This window comes from Vitis vinifera, chromosome 11, assembly GCF_030704535.1.
Source record: "Vitis vinifera cultivar Pinot Noir 40024 chromosome 11, ASM3070453v1".
In the NCBI taxonomy this organism is placed as follows: domain Eukaryota; kingdom Viridiplantae; phylum Streptophyta; class Magnoliopsida; order Vitales; family Vitaceae; genus Vitis; species Vitis vinifera.
This window is the reverse complement of record NC_081815.1, coordinates 1,099,393-1,124,620: the sequence shown is the minus strand read 5'-3', so window position 1 is coordinate 1,124,620 and position 25,228 is coordinate 1,099,393. Positions and strand designations below refer to the sequence as shown.

General features: G+C 34.8%; 4 protein-coding genes and 1 non-coding gene across 6 annotated transcripts; 3 read left to right on the top strand and 2 right to left on the bottom strand.

Annotated features, from left to right (window-relative positions):
• The first annotated feature begins 1,183 nt into the window (after positions 1-1,183).
• LOC100262967 (mechanosensitive ion channel protein 10) lies at positions 1,184-7,998 on the top strand. The gene is made up of 6 exons (XM_019223211.2): positions 1,184-3,074; positions 3,168-3,291; positions 3,717-4,010; positions 4,095-4,297; positions 6,636-6,951; positions 7,647-7,998. The coding sequence occupies exons 1-5, from the start codon at positions 1,651-1,653 to the stop codon at positions 6,907-6,909; spliced, it is 2,319 nt and encodes a 772-aa protein (XP_019078756.1). The 5' UTR covers positions 1,184-1,650; the 3' UTR covers positions 6,910-6,951; positions 7,647-7,998.
• Positions 7,999-8,342: 344 nt separating this feature from the next.
• Positions 8,343-9,345, top strand: LOC109123414 (uncharacterized). Its single transcript, XM_019223088.2, has one exon. The coding sequence runs from the start codon at positions 8,803-8,805 to the stop codon at positions 9,172-9,174; it is 372 nt and encodes a 123-aa protein (XP_019078633.1). The 5' UTR covers positions 8,343-8,802; the 3' UTR covers positions 9,175-9,345.
• Positions 9,346-9,479: 134 nt separating this feature from the next.
• Positions 9,480-12,162, bottom strand: LOC100268119 (replication protein A 70 kDa DNA-binding subunit A). The gene is made up of 2 exons (XM_002278237.4): positions 11,677-12,162; positions 9,480-11,256 (listed from the first exon to the last, which is right to left on the bottom strand). Exons 1-2 carry the CDS (start codon positions 11,934-11,936, stop codon positions 9,648-9,650), a joined length of 1,869 nt encoding a protein of 622 aa, XP_002278273.1. The 5' UTR covers positions 11,937-12,162; the 3' UTR covers positions 9,480-9,647.
• Positions 12,163-12,285: 123 nt separating this feature from the next.
• LOC100266287 (small ribosomal subunit protein uS3x) lies at positions 12,286-15,458 on the top strand. Of its 2 annotated transcripts, XM_002279914.5 has the most exons (6): positions 12,286-12,483; positions 12,585-12,732; positions 12,819-12,990; positions 14,716-14,770; positions 14,857-14,988; positions 15,126-15,458. In XM_002279914.5, exons 1-6 carry the CDS (start codon positions 12,454-12,456, stop codon positions 15,291-15,293), a joined length of 705 nt encoding a protein of 234 aa, XP_002279950.1. In that variant the 5' UTR covers positions 12,286-12,453; the 3' UTR covers positions 15,294-15,458. The 2 variants fall into 2 exon arrangements, with proteins under 2 accessions (XP_002279950.1, XP_059596682.1); XM_059740699.1 differs by having other exon boundaries at positions 14,857-15,458.
• A 5,274-nt stretch (positions 15,459-20,732) lies between these two features.
• LOC100261078 (uncharacterized) lies at positions 20,733-22,832 on the bottom strand. Its single transcript, XR_009466937.1, has 2 exons — positions 22,503-22,832; positions 20,733-21,428 (listed from the first exon to the last, which is right to left on the bottom strand). It is a non-coding gene; the product is annotated as an uncharacterized LOC100261078 (transcript).
• Between the last annotated feature and the right edge of the window lie 2,396 nt (positions 22,833-25,228).

Here is a 25,228-nt window from a genome sequence, read left to right as displayed (position 1 = left end):
AGATCAATTAATAGACTAAGTAATGCAAGTTACTACCAAACCCTAAGACTTGTTAATCAAAGTAACTGTTGATGTTTTATGAATATAACTTTACATTACAAAATAGTTTTTGTGATTGTAAGTCATACAATCTTTCTCTTACTTTCCATAAAAAGAAAAATAAATATTTGAGTTCTATTTCTATTTTTTTAACATATGCTATTTTGTGAAATATTCACTTTTCGTATCTTTATCAACAGGGCGTAGCTATTAGGAATCCACCGGGTTATTATTGACCATTAAAACTTCAATGAATAAAAACAAATCCTACTAGAGAAAAAAGGATAAGTAAGATTAAAATAATAATTGTGGCAATTCTTCTAAATATTTGCTTATGATATTTTATTTTATTTGTCCTCTATTGCCTTCATAGAGGTTTAGTTCATTGGTAGGTAAGATCCATGCCAAAAATGAATTTAAGATTGAGCAACTTCCAGTTAGTCAGTAAGATTCATGCCAAAAATGAATTTAAGATGGAGCAACTTCCATTCATTTGACTAAACCAAATTGAAAATTTGTTTTTAATAATTTAATATTATATGTTTGAATTTGTTTGTTTTAGCAAAGATTTAGTTTGACTTTAAATCGTGAACTATTTTATTGTTTTTATGCTAATTAAAATAATTTTTTTAAATCAATAAGATCATTTTTAACTATGTGACCGACAGCCCAACATAACCCAAAAGAAACTTGAAAACCTTTTTCCTATGTCGAGTTTTTAGCAATTTGATAAAATAATATAAAGAAAAAAAAAAGTTAAAGTCAATAAATTATTTTTATATATGTATTTTTAAATTTATTTATTTATTTAATATAAAACTTAAATAACGGAATGAATATCCGACTTTAGAATATAAATTTATACTTAAAACTGTTCCGCACTATGACCTTATGCGCAGTGAAGCCTCGTTTAAAGAATGATATCTAATTCTCGACTAAATAAATGAGGAATAATGAATACGCCGAATGATGATGTGGACTATTGAGGCCCATCTCAATGATACCTTATGAAAATAATATTTCAATTTTCAAAATATTGGAAAAGACTTGAAGTGCAATGATGCATGTAATGCTAATTTTTCTAAATAAAGTTGATGTAGCGCTTTGAGTTTTTATTTATTTATTATTATTATTATTTCATATTTAAATAAAGTTAAGGCTCCATCTTGCAGTCAACTATTCGCCGCTGCTAACAACTCTCCACCATTTCACTTTTAGTTGGTGGTTTTCTCTGCTCTGTTTGGTTTTCGAGAAAATGCAACACTTGCTATCTTATTCAAAAGGTTTTACTAAAGGAGGCCGTTCTAACTTCTAAGATCCCAAATTTGCTTTTTCTTTCGTGCAATTTTCCGTAAAAGCAAACAGTGAATTTGCACGGGCTTTTGCATCTCTCGATTATAATTCTCTGCTTTCCACTTTCTTTCTTTTTGTGTGATCATTGGCGGGAATCCGCCAGAAATAAAATATTTGTCTTGATTGTTGTTTGAGAGCTCGGGGAATATAAATGGAAGCTGGGAATCGGGTCGCTGGTTAAGTTTGATTGTGAAATATTCCAAATTCTTTTTTTATTTTCCCGCGTTTTCTCAGGAACCAATCATAGCGAACGCTTTCATGGAAAGTGGAAGAGGGGCGACACGCAAGAAAGGTAACAGTGAAAATGAAGTCGTTGTTACGATTTCGAGTAGTGAAGAAAGCACAGATGCTAAAGCTTCTGTGGCAACCGAAGATGGCTCCAACTTGTTTTCTAAAGATTCGCAAGGTTCGATTGAGCTGGAGAGGCTCAACTCCAGAGTCCAAGTGACCCCAAAGGCCACCCCATCTTCTCCGGACATAGCCAGAAGTCCGAATGCGAGCAAGCCCCCAAAAGTCCCCACGGAGTCGGTGGTTCGACGGCGGTCCCTTGGTAGCTCGGCATATTCGAAACCCAAATCGAGATTGCTGGAGCCTTCATATCCTATTGAAACGTCTGTTGGAGAGAAGACCCAGTTATTGCCCTCGAACTCACCGATCGCTGACAGTGCATCTCCAGTTCATAGCCTAACTGCTACTACTCCTAGAGACAATGTGAGAACAGCTCCAGCAACTCCACGAACGCCGTTGGTGCTCGATGGAGAGGACGAGGAAGAAGATGATGACGTTTATAAGACATCGAATTCGCCAGAAATTGAAAAGAACAGTAAGAGATTGAGGTTTGTACTTTGGGTTGAGTGGATTGCGTTTGTGTGTATTATGGGGTGCCTGATTGCTAGCTTAACTGTACATAGGTTGCTGCATACTTTGATTTGGGGTTTGGAAATTTGGAAATGGTCTGTGCTTGTATTGGTAATATTCTGTGGGAGATTGGTCACGGAATGGTGTATTAATATCGTAGTTTTCATGATTGAAAGGAATTTTTTGCTTAGAAAGAAGGTTTTGTATTTTGTTTATGGGTTGAAGAAGAGTGTGCTGGTCTTCATTTGGTTGGGTTTGATTCTTCTAGCTTGGGGTCTATTGATCAACCGTGGGGTGAAGCGATCAAGGAAGGCCACCAGGATTCTGAATTATGTGACGAGAGCTCTTGCTTCTTGTCTTATTGGGGCTGCTATATGGTTGGCAAAGACCCTGTTGGTAAAGATACTAGCTTCTTCTTTCCATGTAACAAGATTCTTTGACCGGATTCAAGAATCAATATTTCATCAATATGTTCTCCAGACCCTTTCGGGGCCTCCTTTGATGGCGATGGCAGAAATGGTTGGGAGTGTAAATAGTGCTCAGTTGAGTTTCAGGAGTACTAAGAGAGGAAAAGGAGGGGAGAAAGAAGAGGTTATTGATGTAGGGAAGCTTCATAAAATAAAGCAAGAGAAGGTTTCTGCTTGGACCATGAAAGGTTTGATTCAAGTGATAAGGGGTTCAGGGTTGACTACAATCTCAAATGCACTCGATGATAGTGTTGATGATGACGGAGGTGAACAGAAAGATAAGGAGATTACTAATGAGTGGGAAGCAAGGAATGCAGCTTCTCGGATTTTTATGAATGTAGCCAAGCCTTGTACCAAGTGAGAATATTTACTACTTTGATAGTTGCTATGCTTTTGTGATGATTGTTTGTTATGAAATTGTCTCACTGTTTCCTCTGTTGCATGGATTAGACATATTGATGAGGAGGACCTCTTGCGCTTCATGAAAAAGGAGGAGGTAGATAACGTGCTTCCATTATTTGAAGGAGCATCAGAAACTCGAAAGATTAAGAGATCCTCTTTGAAGAAGTGGGTGGTGAGTTCTCTGTTTTGTTTCTTTACCATATGTTTCATCCCAATCTCTTCATGGTTTCTGATTGTTTGTAATTCTGACATGGATTTGGAAATTTTCCTGTATACTAAGTTATCAACTCCTGTTTTCCTTGTGCATTTTCATTGAATTGTAACTGTAAATCATGTTTCAGATTTGTGCATGTGGAGGGAATTTCAGAGTTGCTCAAATGCATGCGCTAAAATGGTTTTGTAGGATACAATTAGTATTACCATCATAGTTTTAAGTGCATATTGTGACTTAAAGTAGTAGTAAACTTGCAGCTTTGAACACTTTTCACACAACTGCTTTCAAGAAAACAGTGTTCAAATACATTTTATAGTGGACATAGAAATCCGTTTGTGGAAAAAGTTTAATATCACGATCTGATGTCTTAGTATTCCTTGCAGGTGAATGTCTATCTCGAACGCAAATCACTGGCACATTCTTTAAATGACACTAAAACAGCTATAGAGGAACTGAATAAAATTGCTTCAGGGGTTATGCTTATTGTTATTATTATTGTGTGGTTACTCTTGATGGGATTTGCGACAACCAATGTACTCGTCTTCATTTCATCACAGCTCTTACTTGTGGCATTTATGTTTGGCAACACCTGCAAGACTGTATTTGAAGCCATCATATTTGTATTTGTGATGCACCCATTTGATGTTGGTGATCGTTGTGTCATTGATGGAGTACAGGTAAGTCCAAGACTAGATTAGATATAATTTTATTATAACAAGGTTATTTTGCTTCATTTTCCTTGAAAAATTGAAACCTTGCAGATGGTTGTTGAAGAGATGAACATTTTGACGACAATCTTCCTGAGATATGACAATGAAAAGATATTCTATCCAAATTCAGTTTTGGCTACCAAACCTATCAGCAACTTTTACCGGAGCCCGGAAATGAGTGACTCTGTGGAGTTTGCTGTTGATTTTTCCACTTCAATGGAGACCATTGCTGCTCTTAAAGCTAGAATAAAAACGTAAGTGAACTATAATCTTTTGTGCCACTACATTTTGCCAACAGTAATTTTTTGTGCCTTTTGTTTATGTATCAAGAAACTTATCTCTTGCGAAGCAACTTATTTCACCTTTAGAAGCTCTCTTAGCAATTAAGTTATTATAGAGCATGTTGTCTTCTCATATTACCATCAACATTCAGCATTTCTTGCATTATGAAAATCATAGTTGCTTGCTGGACTCGAATGTTGATGGAGATCATGGGATTTATGACTATGAAAATGGACATGTGCCTTGTATGACCATCGATTTGGAGCTACACACTGAGCTCTCATTGGCAAACTAAGCATCCACTGCTTGACTTGTAAAGGTCTGTCTGGTGGTAGACTTTGATACTTGGAGGTTCATAGTGTTCAGTAAATTCATGCTGCGATCCTGGCCTAACCTATCAATTTGAGACCTTTCCCTATGGACCTATCTGCATGCTCTGGATTGTGAAGCCTTCCTTTCTTTCTCCTTTTTTCTTTTTTTTTAATCTGAACAAGCAAAATGATATATTAAACTTTGGCGAAAAGGCAGCAAATCCTAGTACAGGAGTATAAAAAGATTACCTGAGGTATAAGGAAAAAAAGAAGCAAATGATCCCGATCTGTAGGCCAGGAAAGAAGACCCAAGACAGTCCCACCCTATGAAGTCAGGAAAGGACAAATGTTGTTCCCAGTAGAATCTTTAGATCAGTAGAACAAGGATTTCTGGAACACAGATTTCAAAGCTACCATGGACAGCTCAACGCTGTAGGAAGTTCCTCTATTTCTTTCCTAACACAAGATGGGTTGCCATTCCTCCTTTTCTCCCCACATGAAAAAGCCTGTCAGTGTAGATCCAAGAAGGCGTCACATAAGAAATACCGAATATGGAGAAGAGCAAAGCCCACAAGCACCTGGTCACCAAGATCCAAGAAGCCCTACTTTCACATGCTCCAACCATTTTATCCCCCATGTTCCTTACCCTTAGTTTCTAACTTCTTTGCAAGCCCACTTATCTCCTTTCTTTGCTAGTAAATTGTGTTTTTAGCACTATCCATCTTCAATCTCATTTTTATTATATGTAGTTTTGATTCCTTCTGGTTATGTGTTTTCGTATGCTACTGCATTGGGCAGGCCAAAGCTAAACTAGATATCATTGTCATGTTTTATTCCTTCTTCAAGTGTCTTTGCCTATCTAAGTGAAGGCACAAAGTTTAAGCTTCTTCATGGCCATGATGCTTTAAAAGTAAGTTCAGTTTGCAAAAAATATTAGCAATGCCAGAACCTTTCAAATCCTTGCATTATATCATTTTCAGGATGCATAGGTTTGATGCATTCACAACGTATATATATACCACATATGAAGTTACTTGGTTGAGCTTCAGGCTTGAGGAATTAATCAAAGCAAGGCTCCCAAAAAACTGTAATATGATATAGAAGTTGCAAATCTTGTTAAGTTTTGGTATGTTTTGAGGTTGCATAGTGCCTGCTTCCTGTATAGGGTTGGACTTTGACAGAATTCTGATTCCTGTGGAAACAAGTTGTCACAAACCTCTTGAAATTGCAGTATATATTATCGCTTATTTGTAAAAATTAATGAATTTTAAGTCTGTCATTGAAAATCTAATGTTTCACAATTCTTTCAGCTGCCACTTATAGTAACAGTTTTAAGCTCAAAATCTCAAAATTGATTAAAAAATGTTCAACCTATTCTTTCTTTTTAAAGTTTGCTTCGCCAAAGTGGAGGAAAATCCTTAGTTTTGCTATGAATCTAATTCCTCCGCTGGTAAATTCAGCTAGATTTGACCACTCTTAACCTGAAATGGTCAATATACTCTCAATTCTTGAATAAAGGAACTTGGGAATTCAGGTCTTTTCATCTTATTCAGCTGAAGTGTCACATTTTCCCTGGTTCTAATACATGATTTCTAAATGTCTATCTATCAGTAGTATTTTTTTTGAACTCTATAAATTATCTGTCCTGAACTTCTAAACCTGCAATATTTGGTGACTAGAAAGATCACGTCAAGAGAAAGAGTTGGTGCTAAGAGAGCACTTCCCATAAAGCTACTGATTTTTTTTGCTTTTGAATCAAACTAAATTCTCTTCAGTGGTTTCTTTTTGTACCTTGCTTTTATATTTTTCCCTTCAGGTTTGAGGTTAATTTTTTGTTTTCTCATTGATGATAAGAGTCTAATCTTAAATAATTAGAGATGTGTTACTCCTTTTCCTTTTTAAATGATGCTGTTTTATCATTTCATGTCATATGTTCTGTTTGTTCTCTTTCCAATTATGTACTGTCTTGAACAAAGGTGGCTGTGTTTGGGTATTTCAGGTACTTGGAGAGCAAGCCTCAACACTGGCGTCCTGGCCACAGTGTGTTGGTGAAGGATATTGTTGATGTGAACCAGATGAATATGGGTCTTTATGTCACCCACACCATAAACTTTCAGAACTATGGGGACAAGAGCAGCCGCAGATCTGAACTAGTCATAGAGCTGAAGAAAATCTTTGAAGAGCTTAATATTAAATATCATCTTCTGCCTCAGGAAGTTCATGTAAGAAGTGTTGACTCAGCACCACCAGTGTTTCCAACTACAATGCGATGACAATCATCCTTCTTTGAGCCAGGATTCTGTAGTCTGCTACAAGTATGTATTTCTATTCTCTAAAATTGAATCGGTACTACTCATTTGTTTGCATGCATCCTGAAATCCTGATATTACTAGATACTAAGCTATACAGACCTCTAAACTACAAATCTCTGGAGCTTTTCTGCGGACCAAGCTATAGGATATGCTTTCTTTCGTTTTTGTTATTGGGGCACAATTTATGGTGGATTGGTGGTCAAATGTTGAAGGGGAAAAGTGGGCTTTCATGAACAAACGTTCCCTCTCCCAATTCACTTGGGTCACTAGTTTACCTTACTAGTACTTCAACCTCTCAAGTATCATATCCGATGCCATAGAATTAACCAACCTGAGAATTGGGAGGACTATTCAACCTGAGAGTACAACTGTCCATATGCTGATTGTTGGGGTGCTAGTAATTTTTATGGCCTAGTACTTTGATGATTTGTCTTTCTCCTTGTGGCATGCTACCTAACCCTTGATGATCAATAAAAGCACACAAATTGCACTGTGATGGGCAACTGTCTGTTCAGGTTGACAACAATTTTGTATTAAATGTTTTGCATTAAGCCCTCAAGATCACATCCAATACTGTTTGGAATTGTGGGTAACTCTGAATTTTCCTTTCTTTTCTTATGAAGCAATGAATTGATTTTAGTAGTACCAGTCTTTTAACAGTGATTCTTTTGGACATTTTGTTGCATCGTGGAGAACAGGAACATTGTGGTCGATGCATGAGCGAAGATTGATTTAGCAGGAAGGAATGTATTCTCAAGGAAGATAATTTGAACTGCAGTTTTAGTTCTGATTTTGAAAATGAAGAATGTTGCCACGTTTTCTTTACCATAAAAAAAAAAAAAAGTGAAAATGAAGGATGGAGAGTAGTAAGGGTGAGTGTTGTATTCTTTCTTTTCTTTCATTGTTGATTGTAATTTTGGGTGAGTTCTTGTTTAGCTTTTAGAGCTATTCTCATGGAATGATATGGCTTTTGATTATTTTTATTGTACATTTTTTTTGGAGCTCTTAAGAGAGTAAAGAGGTAAGACTTTCTTTGGATGTTTGTTACAATCATGTTTGCCTTAAAGGGAAATTTAAAAAAAAAAAAAAAAAGTTTTTTTTATCAATTTTTGAAAATGATAAATAAAATTGTATTTAAAAATGTTAATATAGAAAACTATTTTTTCGATGTCCATTTTGCGATTGTATTGTATGTTTATGAATAATATAAAAGTTTTTAAAATATTATCTTTATTTCTCATAATATTTTTAAAAAAATTTCTTAAAAACATTTTAAATTTATTATTAAAATAAATACTTTAAAATAAATTTTAAAAAATTATAATGTTCTTATAATAGATTTTTCATTCTGCTCCTTTTCTCCAATGAGAAATTGAAATTCTTCCCACATTTTTTCTTATCAAATGCAATGTTAAAGGTTTGTATTTATGGTAGTACTCAATAAATACAAATCTTACATTGGTGGATTTGGACGACTAGCTACCATAATCTTTGCAAAGGTTCAAAAGACAATGGTGAACAGCTTGAACCCAATTGGGCCGTATTGTCATCTGGGTCCAACCTGAAAAGCCCTGGCCCATGCAAACGTCCTAAAGCAACGACGGAAGGCTACTCCCAAATTTGAAACTCGATGGGGATTGGAGGAATGAGATAACCTTATCCACCGTAGGAAAATGGAGAAGCTGCCACATCAGCCAAAAATACAGAGGACAACCCCAACTCAGATCTCCATTTTCCACCTCTCATCACAACCCCCACTCAACACCTCACAAATCTCATTCCAATTGCTAAAATTTTCTCATACAGAAGAAGCAGTTGGGAGTAAGAGAAGAGATCACCAACAGACAAGCAACAATGGCTTCCACTTTGGCTGTTTCAATGGCCATGCCCATGACCAGTGCCACCCAGACGAGGCTGCAGGGGTCTGAAGCCTTCTTCAGGCCATTGCCTGTGCGGCCTTCAAAGTCTATGGCTGCAGCATCATCCAAATCCAGTGGGAAGTTTGAGGTCAGGGCTTCCCTGAAGGAGAAGGCGGTCACGGGGTTGACAGCGGCTGCGCTGGCGGCTTCTATGGTGATTCCAGAGGTGGCAGAGGCTGCAGATTCTGGGTTATCGCCGTCGCTCAAGAACTTCTTGCTCAGCATTGCTGCCGGTGGTGTTGTGCTCGTCGTCATTGTTGGTGCTGTGATTGGTGTTGCCAACTTCGATCCTGTCAAGAGGAGCTGAGAGATGATATTATGATCATGCTGGGAATTTTTTAGTTTCTTTTCATCATGCACCTGTTTTTCTTCTTCTAAGTAATATTCTCTGTATCATGCGTGTAATCCTTGACTCCATCAGCTGTAATTTGGCCAGAAAAATGGTTATCTCCAAATCTCAATTCCCATTTTGGCTGAACACAGAGGTTTAATTTCTTGCATTGATTCATAATTCGTGTTAGGAACACAACCGCCTACTAATGGAATGGTTCTTAATCACGTTCTATGGGAAATACGGACTACAAAATTTGAATCGATCGAAAGGAAAAAAAAAAAAAAAAAAATCTGAAAATCAATTTTCTAAAGTGAAGAATTACAGTGACTACACCTTGGTTTTATTAGGTGTAAACAAATATTGATCTGACGATGGTTGTTTGATAGTCACAACAAATTCAGTATTAGCTTGTAACCCGAGAAGGGTCAACTCATTTCAATTGGTTATTAAGGGCACTTTGAGATCAGATCAAGCAGATGCCTACTTTCAGAAGTATAGTTCACCTTGTCTGCTTTGACAACAGTGATCTTCACCCTCTGTTCTTCACCATACATTTCCTCTTTGATCTTAAGTCTGAACAAAAATTGGTTAAGGAGTCTGCTCCGGATTATTTCTCCAAACCGGAAATCATCCTCCTCCTCGTATTTCAACAAGTACAGCTCTTTTGCTGAGCAACCCAAGATCTCTTCACCGGCTTCCTGGAAAGCTGTCACCCAAGTCAATCCTGTATGGTCTTGTACTTGAGCTTGAAGAAGATATCGATAATCACAGTCCTCGAATTCTTGATTGCACCTGTCACATTGCCATCTTGTGTTCCCTGACCTTGTCACTTTCTTATTACACTGTCTATCTCCAATCATCAATGGGCAAGCCGCATAACAGAAAGTGTCTGTTTTAATGAATGATATGGTTGCCTTCACTGTGACCCAGTCTGGTTTATCTGATCTTCCAAGACCTTCATCCTTGATCTGAGACACAGTTTTACGTATCTCATTCCTAGATCCTGCAGGCATGATATCTCTAGAGATGGACTGAGAAGCAGCATTCTTTCCCCCTCGATCAAACCACTCTCTCAAGTTACAAGCCTCTGTAAAGTCTGGATTTATGAAGAGCTGTGTGGCAGAGATTGTGCCTACAGATTTCCCACTGAAGTCGTTAACCTTTCCGGATTTCACAGCCAAAACTGGGAAAGATCCAGAATCAATCATCTCCTGCAGCTGATGACCTTCCCTGTTGCAGAATTCCCCCCACATGGTGAGCTCAATACTCCGACCAGAGCCATCCTTTAGATTTACAATTCTTCGCTGAGTTTCCATACCATTCTTTCTCAAGATGGGGACTGAAGGATTCACTGATATTACAATGCCAATAACATCAAGTATGGAATTGTTTTCAACATTCTCAATTTCACTGATTGGTCTAAAGGAGAACTGCTGTTTTGGAATTGAGCCATCTTCATCTGGGCACAGCTCCACACTTGAGCTTGCTTCCAAAAATATTTCCCATTCATTCTTCAGGTGGTTGAAGTTCTTCTGTGCAGGTTTTAAGCTACCCTTCGATATCAAGTAAACTTTCCCAACCTCAATAGTATCATAAAACCGATCAACAACTGCATTAAAGCAGGTCACTCGAATCTCCCCTCCATCAGAATCAAGGAGGTCAAATGAGAAAACCTTCCCATCTCCCCTGGCATTGTTGTATCTCCGCAGATCACCTTTAGCAGTTACCCTTGCCTTGATAGCCCACCGCCCCTGATAAGGATTCAAAGCAGCAATCGGAATTATCCGTGCTGGTGCCTCATTCTTCAAAATTGTGCCATGACTTTTGTAATTTGGAGGCGGTTGGAAAGGAGGTTGAACAGAAGGTCGAAAACTCGGCATCTTATTACCACCATTTTGGACACTCAAATTATTATTAGTAACACCCACTGATCTTGCACGATTGCCACCGGGAAACTCTTTCTGAGCTGTTGAATGAGATTCAGTATTCATTTTCGGGTTTCCAATTATTTCACATTCTGGTATTATAGTTTCCATGTTCAACACAACAATAATCCTGCACCAAAAGTGTAGGGAGTAAATTCAATCTAGACTCAGAAGGGACACTAAGCCAAGTATCAATCAAACAAAAAAGACAAGGAGCAAAAATGATGTGTTAGTTGTACAGACTCTCCGGTTTATTTCTCCAAAAGATTGAGTAGCATTTCATGCAAAATCAGGAACATTTATTCACTGAATCCATTCAGGGAAGAACTCTCAAAGAAGAGCTAACATGTGAGGATTTTTGAGGTAAATGTAATAATTTTCCAAAAATTTCAATGATTTCAAGTAATTTTTCGTTTCTTTTGCATAATTTAAAGTTACTGACTCATCTATGATCGGAACAGATTGGGATAATACTGTAAACTAGTTTGCACGACACTCCAACGATAAGGATAATGAAAAATAAGAAACATTAAGAGATGATGCTGCTTACTTGCGATTTTGAACAACGCTGCAGATATAATCAATCAACTGAATTACAGATCCTTTGCGAACTTGTCCGCTCTTGACTCGGTCATTGAGTTGAGTCGCCAGCATGGCCTGCTGAGTCGCCACGGCATCGGAAAGCAGAAATCGGTACCGCTCCTGCGAGTTTCCAATGAGCTTGATGTCCAGAACCTGCACGAGCGGCTTTGAATTCACATCTCCACCGTTGATTGCCGCAATCGCGTTCGGCGTCAGATTCACCGGCATCGTCGGATCTACCAAAACACCTAGAAGATGGAAATTTCAGAGAAGCAGAGGTCTGAAAAGCCTACAAATTGGAGAGAAATCTAAGGACGGAGAATTGAGAAGTGGAGACGGGAAGCGAATTGCAGGAATTTGAGAGAAACGAATTGGAGAAGAAGGTAACCGGCCTTCAACGGGGCAGTTGCTTTGAAAGACAAGAGGAGGACGAAACTTAGACTATATGAACTGACGGTAATGCCCCTTCCTTATGTGTGTGGGCCACAAGCCCACTAGAGAATGGGCTGGGCTTCATGGTCGAATTGGGCCCCATTCCATGCTTAATGGTGAAACCTGTGTCAACTCTGAACAAATCGCAGCCGTTCAAAGATCAGGACAGAAGTTCATTTGCCCCGTCCGATTGTTCTCGCTCACAAACCCAGTCTTCTTATATAAAATAGAGATTGCCTCGTCCAAAGCCCTAGTGAAATTAGGGTTTGCAAAAGCATAGAGAAACCCGAGCTCAGATCTCAAACCTGCAAACATGGCGACTCAAATGAGCAAGAAGAGAAAGGTCTGATCATATGTTCTTTTATTTTCCTTTGTTTTCTGAGCTACCAATCGGAAAGTTATGTTTGTTAAAGTTTCGGTAACTTATTTTGTTTTCTCTTACAGTTCGTAGCTGATGGAGTTTTCTTTGCTGAGCTGAACGAGGTTCTCACCAGAGAGCTGGCCGAGGATGGCTACTCTGGTGTCGAGGTTAGGGTTACGCCAATGCGCACTGAAATCATCATCAGAGCCACTCGTACTCAGAACGTTCTTGGTGATTCAATGGCTTTGATTATTCTTGAGTTCGCGTTTCAGATTTGTTGGTTTTCTGACTCTCCTTTTTTGCTTTTTGGCTTTTAGGTGAGAAAGGGAGGAGAATTAGAGAATTGACGTCCGTTGTACAAAAGCGATTCAAGTTTCCTGAGAACAGTGTGGAGTTGTATGCCGAGAAAGTCAACAACAGAGGACTTTGTGCTGTTGCTCAGGCCGAATCGCTACGGTACAAGCTCCTTGGAGGCCTTGCCGTTCGCAGGTATACAAATCAAATTTCATTTCTCTATTTTTGATGAAATAAACAAATAAATAAATAAAAAATTAGTTTAATTAATGTATAGTTGATTTATACAAATTTAGAACGAGTACACTCGAGTTTTAATTTTACTTTTGCAATATCATCTGCACTTATAGTATATGCTGATTCATTTGAATAATGTGTGTTTGTTTAATACATTTGTTAGTTCAAACAATATTGCTAGGTCCATTGGAAAATGCTCATTTTTCTTACTAAATCTTATACGAGTACATAATGAAAGCGTCTCTGAAAAGCTTTAATGCATACTCTTCCGTGGATTGAAGAGAAAAAAAACACCTGACAATGTGATTCTTATTTTTATGAATTTTCTATGCATCTGAATCTACACCTTCATTGTGATTCTATTTGTTTGGAGTTCTTTCAGACTTTTGCTCAATTTTTATTTGTCATCTATAAAGCAGATCGGTCTTTCTATATCAACCTTGTGTCGGACTATGACTATATTAGTTATCTTCCTCCAAGCCATCGTACTTGTGAAATGTAATGGTTTTCACGTAGTGACCATACAGAGGATACATGTTCAAGAATTCCTTTTATTTTCTCCTTTGCATTGTGCTTTTGTTCTATGTAGTATGAAGATTTGTATACTATGTACGGTGCACCCCCTGTTTTGGCGTTTTATCAATTCAATTTGTCTTCGTCTATCAAAAAAAATGTAGTATAAAGATTTCTAAAGAGGTGTGATTGCTATAAGCTGCATGGCTTTCAAATTGGCATATTCTCATATGCATGTCGAATTTTGTAGTGTCCTCATCTCTTGATGTTCTTTGTTCATCCTCTCAATATTTGAGTAGTCATCTATAAAGCAAATAGGTCATTTCCATACCAGGTTTGTGTCGGAAGATGACTATATGAATGATGCTTCTCCTATGCATTTGGCTGATGAAATGAAACTAACCTACATTTGTATGCCTGGGGTTGCTACATTATTGAAATTTTTCTCCCAAACAAATCAATTTTTATTTCACTTTGCTACCCTTTCAAGATTAGTATTCCCTTAGAAACATGATGGTGTAGTGCATTTTTAAGTGGTTGCTGGAGTGGGCATTGCTCTCTCTTTACACATTCTTATGCATGTTGAACTGGGATTTGTGCAGAAATTTCTTTATTCCTTGTTTGTCATGCTGTTTGGATGGTCATCTATAAAGCAAATAGGTTATTCCCATACCAGGTTTGTGTCGGAAGATGACTATATTAACGATGCTTCTCCAAAGCATTAGTCAAATGATGATGGAACTAGCTCTCATTTGTATGCCTGGAGTTGCTACATAGTGGAAATTTTTTTCCTAAATACATCCAATATCATTTACTCCAAGACTTTTTCCCCTTGGAAGCATGATGACTTGCCACATTCTAAAATGTATGCTGCAGTTTGAATTCCTACCCTTTTGTAAAACCGCATTATTTTTTATATAATGATACACACAAGACTGAAAACACATGAAATTTTTTGTTGTACTCAACCTACCATATCCTTATCCTTATCCTTATTTGTTATAATTCAGAACCATAACTATGTATTTTCCTTGTGATAATATGCATTAACAATTTATAAGTTAAAGAGTAAGTGTTAACACTTGCCACACTTAGCAATGTGGATTAGTCACGATCTGTTTCATGGCTGTTCGAGCCCTAATTTGCCTTCTGGTTGCTGTCCTATTTTAGGGCCTGCTATGGTGTTTTGAGATTCATTATGGAAAGTGGGGCAAAGGGATGTGAGGTTTGTACATTTGAACCTTTCAAAATCCAGCTTTTATCAATCTATATCACAATTATGTTTTACAATGCTATTGATGCGCATAACAGGTGATTGTTAGTGGGAAATTGAGGGCACAACGTGCCAAATCCATGAAGTTTAAGGATGGGTACATGATATCTTCTGGTCAGCCAGTCAAGGAATATATTGACTCAGCTGTGAGACATGTGCTTCTAAGACAGGTTTGCTTCACTCACCCAGTTGATCTGTTCATGCTTCTTTTTGTTAACATCCTCAACCATTGCGGTGGTTCATACGGTTGCTTACCTTCATTGCAATTGTGTCCTGATCATGTTCTGGATTGCTTGCCATCAAACAGGGTGTACTTGGTATCAAGGTCAAGATCATGCTTGATTGGGATCCCAAGGGAAAGCAAGGCCCCAAAACGCCTCTCCCTGATCTTGTCACCATCCACACTCCCAAGGAAGAAGAAGAATACATCAGGCCTGAAAAGTTGGCAACTGATATTGAGGTCCCAACGGCTTAATCCCCCTGTGATTACTACTGCCCTAAAATTAGATACCAGTGCCATATGTAATCTGGAATTTTTTAGCACATTTAAATTTTGACAATGAGACTTGCTGAGTGTTTTATATCTTAAAACGTTTCTCAAATTTTGTTTTATTCCAGTGGGTTTCTGTTCAAGAGTCAATCCTAGCCTGTCCTATGCCCCATGCTGAATTCATTTTCTGCACTTACGTGTATCAGAGTAGGGTGGCAAATGTGAAGAATTAAAGTGATGCCCCTCTTTAAGGCCAAGACGAGAGCTAAAGTTGTGTTTCATTGGTTTAATGAGGAGTTGTCATGGGATATAGAATTTAAAAACGATTAGGATGAGAACTTGAGGGGTAGTTCGGTTGGTCCGACCTTGGGTTTGCTCCCTAATGGTTACCAATGGTTTATCCGATTATTAACTTCAGGGTCCTGTGGGAGATTAGGATGAGAGCGGCTATAGGACAGGATATATCCCATAGAATATGGTTTTGAGTCTCAATTTTATTTTAACAAAGAATCAAAATAATATCATATCCCATCTCGCCAAGCCTATAAGCAATAATCCCGCCTTTCTAGGCTCAAAACCATATCTTTGGTGAAATTTGATATTTATTAAGCTCAAGTTCATTTTAAGTCTTAAATTTTTTTGGTAAAATTAACGTATATTTATTAAATTATTAAATTTACATATTTGCCTTAGTGAAATTTTAAGAAACAAATTTACTTAATAAGGATACATATAAAAGGCATGGAAGTTACAAAAAACTAAAAACAAGGATATGAGTCATAATTGTAAAAATATATTCTAAGTAGATTAGATGTGATAAATAAAATGAAAGATATTTGAGATTTTGATTTAATATTTAAAATTATTTTTTAAAATATATTTAGTTTATTTAATAACTTAAATTAATCAATATTAGTATACTTGTTACTACAAACATTTTCCTTCAATATTATTTAACTTTTATATATATATAAGGAAAAATAACTTTTGTAACTTTTATGTATTTAAAAAAATAAATTATTCCATGTTTTCAGAAAAGAAAAATCATTCTTTTAAATTTGTATTTTCAATCCTGGTAATCAAAGAACACTTTGCCAGATGGCAGGTGTATAGTACTACTCCATTCAACATTTAGAAGTATGGTATTAACCATATGACTGTTGGAGAGATTCAGTTATTTAGGCTCCACCTCATATGTCTTTCAATTACTTTGGAAAAATAAATAAATAAATAAAGAAGCTTTCAATTCCTATAATATATATATATATATATATTCATTATTTACCAGTTTTTATGCTTTAAAATAAATTTTATATGTGATATTTTATTTTTATGCAATTATTTTTTAAAACAAATAAAAATAATTAAAAACAATTAAAATATGTTTAAAAAAAAAAAAACCTCATTTTTATAACAATTCTTAAAAACTTGTTTCGGGATCAATTGATTATTCATGAGAACAGTTCCCAGACACGACCAGATCAGGATGGGTTAGTGGGAATGGGTTCAAATCCCCTCATAGGGCTAAGGTAGCACCGGTATGGGCTTAGGCCAAACTGCCCTCCATACAATTTGGGCTAGCATTTGCCCCTCCTAAGCCTTAGGTGGCACCCCTGCCACTATTTGGGGGGTTGGGCTTAGGCCCAATATCCCTCCCTACGATTTGAGCTGGCATACTCTCCCATGTTCATGAGGTACACTCTCATGAGAAATTCAAGTGCTTTTGCTTGAACTTTATCAATAGATTTCCTTTGCTGACGTTAGATCCTCTTAGTTTCAAACTAAGAAATCCTTAAATCTTTTAAAATATTCAATTTAAAACTATAAGTCTTTCCTAAGCAACAATTTAATTCGCTCAATATTCCCCACTAGGATGCATAAGGGACCTTCCCCTACAAAAAATTGATAATCACCTTCTCGATGTCACTAATGATATCGGGTTGACTAAGAGAAATCTTTTTCGTGTGCATGAATCTAATTTGAATTTCACTCAAGAAAAATCATCCTTTTCCAACCTTAGCAATGGTTTTGTCATTTCATCCAATAGTCCACTAAAACACTTAGGATTTGAAAAGCAAAGCTTGTTCGATCAAAAAGTACACCCACAAAAATATAAATTAAGCAGTCCTTTTAAGTAGTTAAACCCCCCCAATCAAAGGAAGTGGGCACTATTTTAGAAATGTTAAAGGAATTGCATTTACTTAATATTATTGTTATTAGGTCATAATTGACCTTTAAGCATGGGGCATGGTTGGGGTAATTGGATCCAACTAATCATGTAGGTACCTATAAAGATTCATTATTATATTAGGATTTAACTCTCAAACTCAACTTTGGTCCCTTTCCAACCTATTTGCTGGAAATGCAAGGAACAAAGGGAAAGTTAGGAAGGAAAAAAATAAAAAATAAAAGGACATATTCCCACTTCACATGTTCTGTTATAACATGTTTAGTTTGTCTTGGCTTGGGTTTTATTTTAAAAGGAAAAACCCTAATTAATTAATCTCATCTTCTACCTTTGATGGCCATTACTACTGTTTAAATAATTGAGTTTTTAATTAAGTTAATTACCTACCATGATCCGTATTGTTTGATACGTGGAATTAATTTGTATTTCTTTAGCTGCATTAACAGCCGGCAAGAATCGGATTTGTTTTGAGAAAATCATCGAGCTCATAGTTTAGTTTTTCACACGTTACGACCATCGGTGATATTGGTATTGTTATTATTATCATTATCGTCATCATATAGTTATTATTATATTATAAGATATTCGAGGGTGGTGGAAAGAGCAATAACCCCTTTATTCACATTATCACATGGCAAATAAACCTATGCAAACTTTTAGTTTGATAAATATATATAAGATGACTTATTAGTATCGAAAATTATTTAGAATAAGTTATTTGAAATGATTCTCTTGTATTTAGTAAGGATTCTTAAATGTTAAAAAGATTGTACTTGAAGATTAGGTACAATTTTTAAAGGAATCCATCTCAACAAGACCTATCTATGTCTTGAAAAAGTAAGGATATTTAGGATCTATTTGGTTGTTGTTTTTTAAAACTGTTTTGAAAAACAGTTTTTTGTGTTTTCAGAAGAAAAAAATTTGTATTTGGAAATTAAATTTTGAAAAACAGTTTTTGTTCTAAAAAAAAAAAATTTGGTTGAATTAATTAAAAAGTTTTTTGAATAAGTAAAACTAAAAACATGTTTGAAAGTTATTTTTTTAATTAATAAAGTGTTTTCTTCCATTAACTTGATATTATAAATATATAAATAATTTTCATATGCACAATTTATTTAAATTAAAAAAATATTCAATTTTAAAATTTTTACATCAGTTATAATTTTCTTAAACAAAGGATGACTTTGTCATCATATGTAAGTATATTAATTTTAATAATTTAAGGAAGAAAAAAGGGTTTGAGGGTGAGGGTGTGGTGATTGGGTGGAGTTCACCTTTGTGAAAACACAAAAAACAGCTAAGAAAAAAAAAAACATGAAAAACAATTTATTATTTGAACAGTGAAAAAATAAGGAAAACATCTTTTTATTGTTTTTAAAAAAGTGGTTTTTGAGAACACAAAAAACAAAAACACACCCCCTTTCCCAAACAAATTTTTTTTTGTTTTTTGTTTTCAAGAATAGAAAATAGTTCTTGAAAACAGAAACAAATAGGCCTTAGGGTTTGTTTGACCATGTTTTTAAAAATAATTATTCAAAAAAAATTAAAAAAATTATTAAAAATTATTTTTAAGAGTTTTAAGAACATCCATAAAAAACAAGGAAATACATCTTAAATTTATTCTAAACGAACATGTTTTCACAAAGGTCTCAAAAAATCTTTTTTTTTTTGTCAAAATTTTAATAACTGTGATTCTTTAGTTAAAAAACTGTTTTTAATAGCAAATTTAAACAAAATCTCTTTTTTTTTTTTTTTTTCTAGAATGAAATACAAGAGACAGATTTTTCATTCAATTATAATTTTTAAAAATGTTCAAATTATTCTCATTCTTGATAAAAAAAAAAAAAAAAAAAAGTTTAAATTAGAATTTCCAAATGAAATCAATCACACAACAAACATTTTCTACTTTTACTTTTTCATCCATTCCTAATTAAAAAGTTAAAAACTATAACAAACAGCTCCACAATCAACCAATCCTAACTGCAGGGCAGATGGAAAAAAAGGCCAAAATTTATAGACAAATAATGGTGGAACACATGAGTGGCAGAGATATGATAAGTGAATGACTTGAATAGATTCCACATGAACCATATCAGTAGATGGAGTAAAGCCCACAACAACAAAATTCACGATCAGAACCAGGAAAATGTCATTTCCAGCAATCACTCATGTGGGCCTTTCTCCTAAGATCAAAAAAATCAGGCTGCCAAAAGCTGGGGCCACCAACAAAGACGCCTGCTCAATCAATTAGGGGGAAAGAGAGAGAGAGGGATGTGTAGGGAATCATCAACTTGAAGGTAGTCGTAAAGGACATTTATTGCATAAAGAGAATAAAAAAGAGGGAAAAATTGAAAAAGCAAGAAAGAAAGAACCTAAGAAGAGGAAGAGATAAGCATGGAGAAGCTGAGTTCCAACCCAAAAAGGAACCTTTGGGTCCCTTGTCATGTTGTTGGGGGTCACTGTTTATACATATATGTCTGTCTCTTATAGCCACTGTGCTTTGTTTTGAACTTCCTATTTGAAAACTTTATCTAACTTTTTTCCCTATCAATACCATCAGAGATATTCCTATTGGCCAGAAAAAAATAAAAAAATGGTCAAAAGTTCATCATCTCTTATCTGAGATTCTGTTCTTGTGGTGGTGTGTGATTGGGAACCAAAAAGATTATCTAAAGCTGCTTTCTTCCAATTGTTTCAGAGCATCTTTGCAGAGAGGTACCCATGTAATGTTCAGTTCTCCACACAGACACACACAACCAAGAGAATCCCAAACAGTAATAATTTCTAAGCAAAGTGAAAGAAATGAAAAAGGGTTTTTGTTTTTGTTTCGGTTTTCATGGGAGAGGACTGAAAACAGTATCTGCCACATCTTCCCTTCAGTCTCTCAGCTTAGATCTAGAAGCCAATTGCCTTGGGCTGAGGTTTTGAAAAAGGGGAATAAAGGGAACTGTGGGGGAGTTTCCATCTAAGGAAGATGAAACTCCATAAAAAGAGATTGATGGAGGAAATATGTAAAAAAAGACCCAGATCAGATTTTAGCCCTTTTTTGACAAACTGAAAAAGTGGGGGGAGAAGGTAAAACTTAAAAGCACTAGAGAGTAGAGATCTCTTTTCAGTGAAAACCATTTATCCCCAGTTGTGCACACAAAGGGATTTGCTTCACACTCTTATCATATAAGCATCATTCAACATCATCACCCATCATCAAAAACAGGAAGAAAAATCAAGAGACTGGATTGAAACAAACAAGACCGATTTCAATTAGATCCACAGTTACACAGTTACAATGGGGGAGAGATTTGAGAGAATTATTTTGTTTCTGAGAAATGTGGGGGAGGGGGTGGTAAGGTAAGTGAAGAACTAAACACAGTTCACTAATACAAAAGAGTTACAGGACCTAATCATGTTGTTCTAGCTCAACACAAATGCAAATTTTCTTTCTTTCTTTTCTTTCTTTCCGAGTTTTTCCGTTTTCCCACCATGAAAAAGAATTAAGAAGTCTTAGAATTTGCTGAGTTGGAGCAGCAGCTACACAGGCCTATTTCGTTTATGGCCAGCCTTCCCATCTGATCTCAAAGCACCACTAGAATCTCCCTCAGAGGAACCATCCACGGATTTGGTGAAGGAAGTTGAAAGATCAGCATAGAGGTCAACAACCCTTCTGATATTATTGTTGAGCTCCCTAATCAGACCCACATTTCTGCTAAGGTTGTCAGGGATCTTGGACTCATGATTTTGGTTAATCTCATTGATGAGCAGCCTGTTCTGATCCAAGATGTTTTGGACTTGAACAAAGCTCTTCTGAAATGTCTGTAACACCTTGCCGTCAATCTGGGTACCATTGCCTAGCCCTGAAAACGTGTCCCCCTCCATATTTTTTTTTCTCTTCTTTTTTCTTTTTGGGTCAGAATTCAATCAAACCAGAACCAGTCCTGCATCAAGAACAAAAGCATGAAGAAGAAGAAGATAATAATAATAATAAAGAAGATGAGAATACACCAGAAGATGAGACAGTCCCCATTAACTATTAGATTATTTTACAAAATAAAAAAATACCCATCATCATATCTTCTCATCCCTACATGCTTATAGTAACAAAAACCCCAGACAAAACATGAGCAGCTTTGGAATTGTTTATGGCATTTGTGCATATGAGACAAGTTCTGAACTTGAAATCATGACCTCCATGGGTTCCTCCTTTTTCTTTTCTTTTTTTGCTCCCCCATTTTCCTCACAGTAAGAAACATGGATTATTACTATTACCATCAATAATTAATAATAATACTATTTTCATATTCTTATTATTAGTATTTATGATGAGATGTGAAAAAGCAGATCCTATTTCCTAAAAAGGGAACCTTTTTTGTATACTCTGAAATACCCATCTAAAGCTTGGAGTCTCAAAGAGGAATTTCAAGTCAATGAGACAGAAGATATGGCCATAAGGGTACTACTGCACAGACTCCATCCATTTCTCCGCAACAACAAAAAGTTTCAAGATTTTGAAATTTTTCAATAATAATAAAAAATAAAAATAAAAATAGAACCCATTAATAATTTCAACAGGTTTCTCTTGAAATTCTGGAGAAGCACGGACTCAGAAACAAAATTGGGAATTCAAACGTTCAAACCGTACACGAAAGCTTGCTGTTGCAGAAGCATAAATTCCTCAACCGGAAAACTAAATTTCTCAAGATAAACCCACAAAATTCAATAATGCCCTCCCAAACATCCAAAAAATAACTCAAACCCAGTAGCACCCAGCATTAAAAAAAGAAAAAAAAGAAAAACAAAAAGAAAAAGAAATCACATAAATTCTAGATATTCCCAGAACTTCAAACAAAAAATATTAAAAAAAATTAAGATCAACGGTTTCTGAGAGAAAATCAACCAACCCACAAAGCTCCAAATTAACCAAACAAAAAATAAAATAAAAACAAACATCTTTAATTCATTACTGCTGCTGGGTTTCTGTTTCACATGTAAAAGATAAACAGATTCCTCACCTTGAAAATCTGGGAACATTTTCCGAGAAAAAGAGAAGGAGAAAAAGGGTCTCCGAGAAACAGTAGAAAAGATCGGCGACTGAATCGAATCTCCGGAAGAAGCCCTGAATTGAGAGGAATTTAGAGAGAGAAAGAAGGAGTTTTGTAGAGAGAGAAAGAGAGAATATGTAGATTTGACAGTCACGCTTCGACACACCCTCCTCTGTCTAAAAATATATTTTCCACCTGTTTTTATTTCTTTTGTCTCTATTATTTTGGTTTTCTCGTTGATTCAGTAGGGGAACAAAGGAATTACTACTGTGTTTGTACTCGGATCCAACCATCATGTCTCCGGTACTTTCTGCTTATGACACGTGGCACCACTCCTCTATGATGTTGTACCTACCGTCGTGGGACCCTCTTCCTTGATTTCTTTATTTTTTAAATAATCATATTATTAATGATAATACTACTATTATCCTGGATGATTGTTTTATTGTCATTATTCCAAATGTGCTGTAATTCTTGATGTCTGGCGCCCAAGAAAATAAAATTTGACCTTTTTTTTTTTTTTTTTTTAATTTTGGCTTTTTGGTAAATATATTCAATTCTACCCCAACTATGTTTGTGTAAAATAATTTTATTTTTATTCTTATGTTTGTATTAGATGCTCCCAAGATGATTTGGAATTTGTTTTTGTTTTTTGTTTTTTTATTTTATAGTTTCTAGTTGACTATGATTAAGTAAACTAATTAAGAGGATCAACTGGCATTTGAGCCATACACGTGGATGACTATAAGTTGAAGACCTGATTTTTGAATGAATACTGCTCAAATGTCTAATCATATAATCCACCATTTTATAAGTCTAATCATTATTATTATTATTATTGTAATGTTGTATAACCTTTTTAATAATAATAATAATAATGATTATTATTATTATTACTACAAAGGTTATACAACATTACAATACTAAGTGAAAGAATTTGATTTTTTTTGGTTTAAATCATACTTCATTTCATTAGTTTGCTCATTGACTTCATTTTCTTTTTATATTTTAGTTTTATATATTATACTTTTTTTTTTTTTTTACTGTTGTTTAATATATTTATATCTAATCAAATAATCTAAATTTCATAATATGATCGGAATTGCAATATGACTAAGTGTTGAATTACCATCCTGTTATTTTCCGGATAGTATGATTTAATCCCATAAAATATCCTATAATCAAGAATAAGCTATAAATAAGTAAACTGATAAAAAAATGTTAAGTGTAAGAATGTTGCTCTTAAATTAGATGATAAATCATATAATATGACGATGATATAAAGATTATTATTTATTGGTTATCCGTTGAAATGTTCAAAATTTAATTTTAAAAGAAATTATAATTTTAAATTATCTAAAATAAAAGTTTTTAAAAGGGTTTTGACATAAATTTTTTTATAAAATAAATGTATATTTATTGTGACTAAATTTTAATAATTAATAAATATAATGAACTTTGATCAAATTACATGGTTTTAAATTATAGAAAAGGTAAAATTATTATACATATATATATAAATAATTATAATTATAATATTCTGATGAAGTTTAGTCAAAAAATCAATAATCTTTTATGATTAATAGTCATCCAACTTTCTTATCGTCTTGCATCATTCCGATTTTTTTTTATTATTATTATTAATTAATTTACAAATTGTCTAAAAAAAATAATAGATAATCCAAAAAAAAAAAAAAAAAATAGTAGAGTGATGACGCACGATCACCCTGGGATCTTCGTTTTGGCCGAGAATAGAAGAAGCTGATAATTGTTTATTCTTATTTTAAAATTCTCCAATAAATCTTGCGAACAACTGTTCTTAACCAATGAGATTTCGCCTCGCGTCCTATGAGGTTCGGGAGATCTACAACCTCGGTTCCGAAGCTGCCGATTCGCTGCAAAAAAAAAGTGGGCCCCATTTTCACAATTCTCTACACGCTATCCAACACCCATGTTTGCCCCAACCCCTCTTACCTGTGGGCGCACTTATCCTCCATGTTTTTTATTTTCCTTTTTTTTTTTAATTTATATTTTTAACCATTTTTAAGCTGGTAAGCCCTATTTGTATTATTATTATTATTATTATTTAAGGTGGTTTAGGGGTTATGAATACTAACCTAAACTACCAATTAGATAGTTAGGTGTTTTATAAATTGAGAAATTTTAAAGCGAAAATATAATTTATTTTTTTGTTATTTTGCATTTATTTTTCTTAGTCATGTTTGATCATCAACAATTACAAGTTGAAAAAAAAAATACAAAAGCATAAAAGTCAAATTTAAAGCTCTTTGTGGAAAAAAAATTTAATTTTTTTTTGTTCATTTAAATAAAAAATATAAAAAACACATTTAATAGTTAAAAACTGTTTTCTGTTTTATGTTCTTAAAAACAAAAAATATAATATTTTTAGAGGATATCCTTTAATTGTTTTATATTATTTTCACTTGTTTTTTAAGGATTATTTTAAGAAATAATTATATAAATATGTAGAATTGTTAAAAATAAAATGTTATGTATAAAATAGGTCAAAAATATTTTAACTTTTCAGATAAATTTTTATTCGAACAAAAAAAAAAAGTTTTCAAAAATTCAAAATTATTTTCTAAAACAGTTACCAAACCTAAATTTTCTTTTCTAGATTTCTTAATTTTGGTTTGATGAGTTTAATAATTCTACAAGTAGGGTTTGAAGGTCAA

Coding starts and splice junctions, on each gene's coding strand:
- LOC100262967 (XM_019223211.2), top strand. CDS start 1,651: ATGGAAAGTGGAAGAGGGGCGACACGCAAGAAAGGTAACAGTGAAAAT. Junction 3,075..3,167: donor GTAGCCAAGCCTTGTACCAA/GTGAGAATATTT, acceptor TGCATGGATTAG/ACATATTGATGAGGAGGACC. Junction 4,011..4,094: donor GTGTCATTGATGGAGTACAG/GTAAGTCCAAGA, acceptor GAAACCTTGCAG/ATGGTTGTTGAAGAGATGAA.
- LOC100268119 (XM_002278237.4), bottom strand. CDS start 11,936: ATGCCGGTGAATCTGACGCCGAACGCGATTGCGGCAATCAACGGTGGA. Junction 11,257..11,676: donor AGCGTTGTTCAAAATCGCAA/GTAAGCAGCATC, acceptor CTTTTGGTGCAG/GATTATTGTTGTGTTGAACA.
- LOC100266287 (XM_059740699.1), top strand. CDS start 12,454: ATGGCGACTCAAATGAGCAAGAAGAGAAAG. Junction 12,484..12,584: donor AAATGAGCAAGAAGAGAAAG/GTCTGATCATAT, acceptor TTTCTCTTACAG/TTCGTAGCTGATGGAGTTTT. Junction 12,991..14,715: donor GGAGGCCTTGCCGTTCGCAG/GTATACAAATCA, acceptor GTCCTATTTTAG/GGCCTGCTATGGTGTTTTGA.
- LOC109123414 (XM_019223088.2), top strand. CDS start 8,803: ATGGCTTCCACTTTGGCTGTTTCAATGGCCATGCCCATGACCAGTGCC.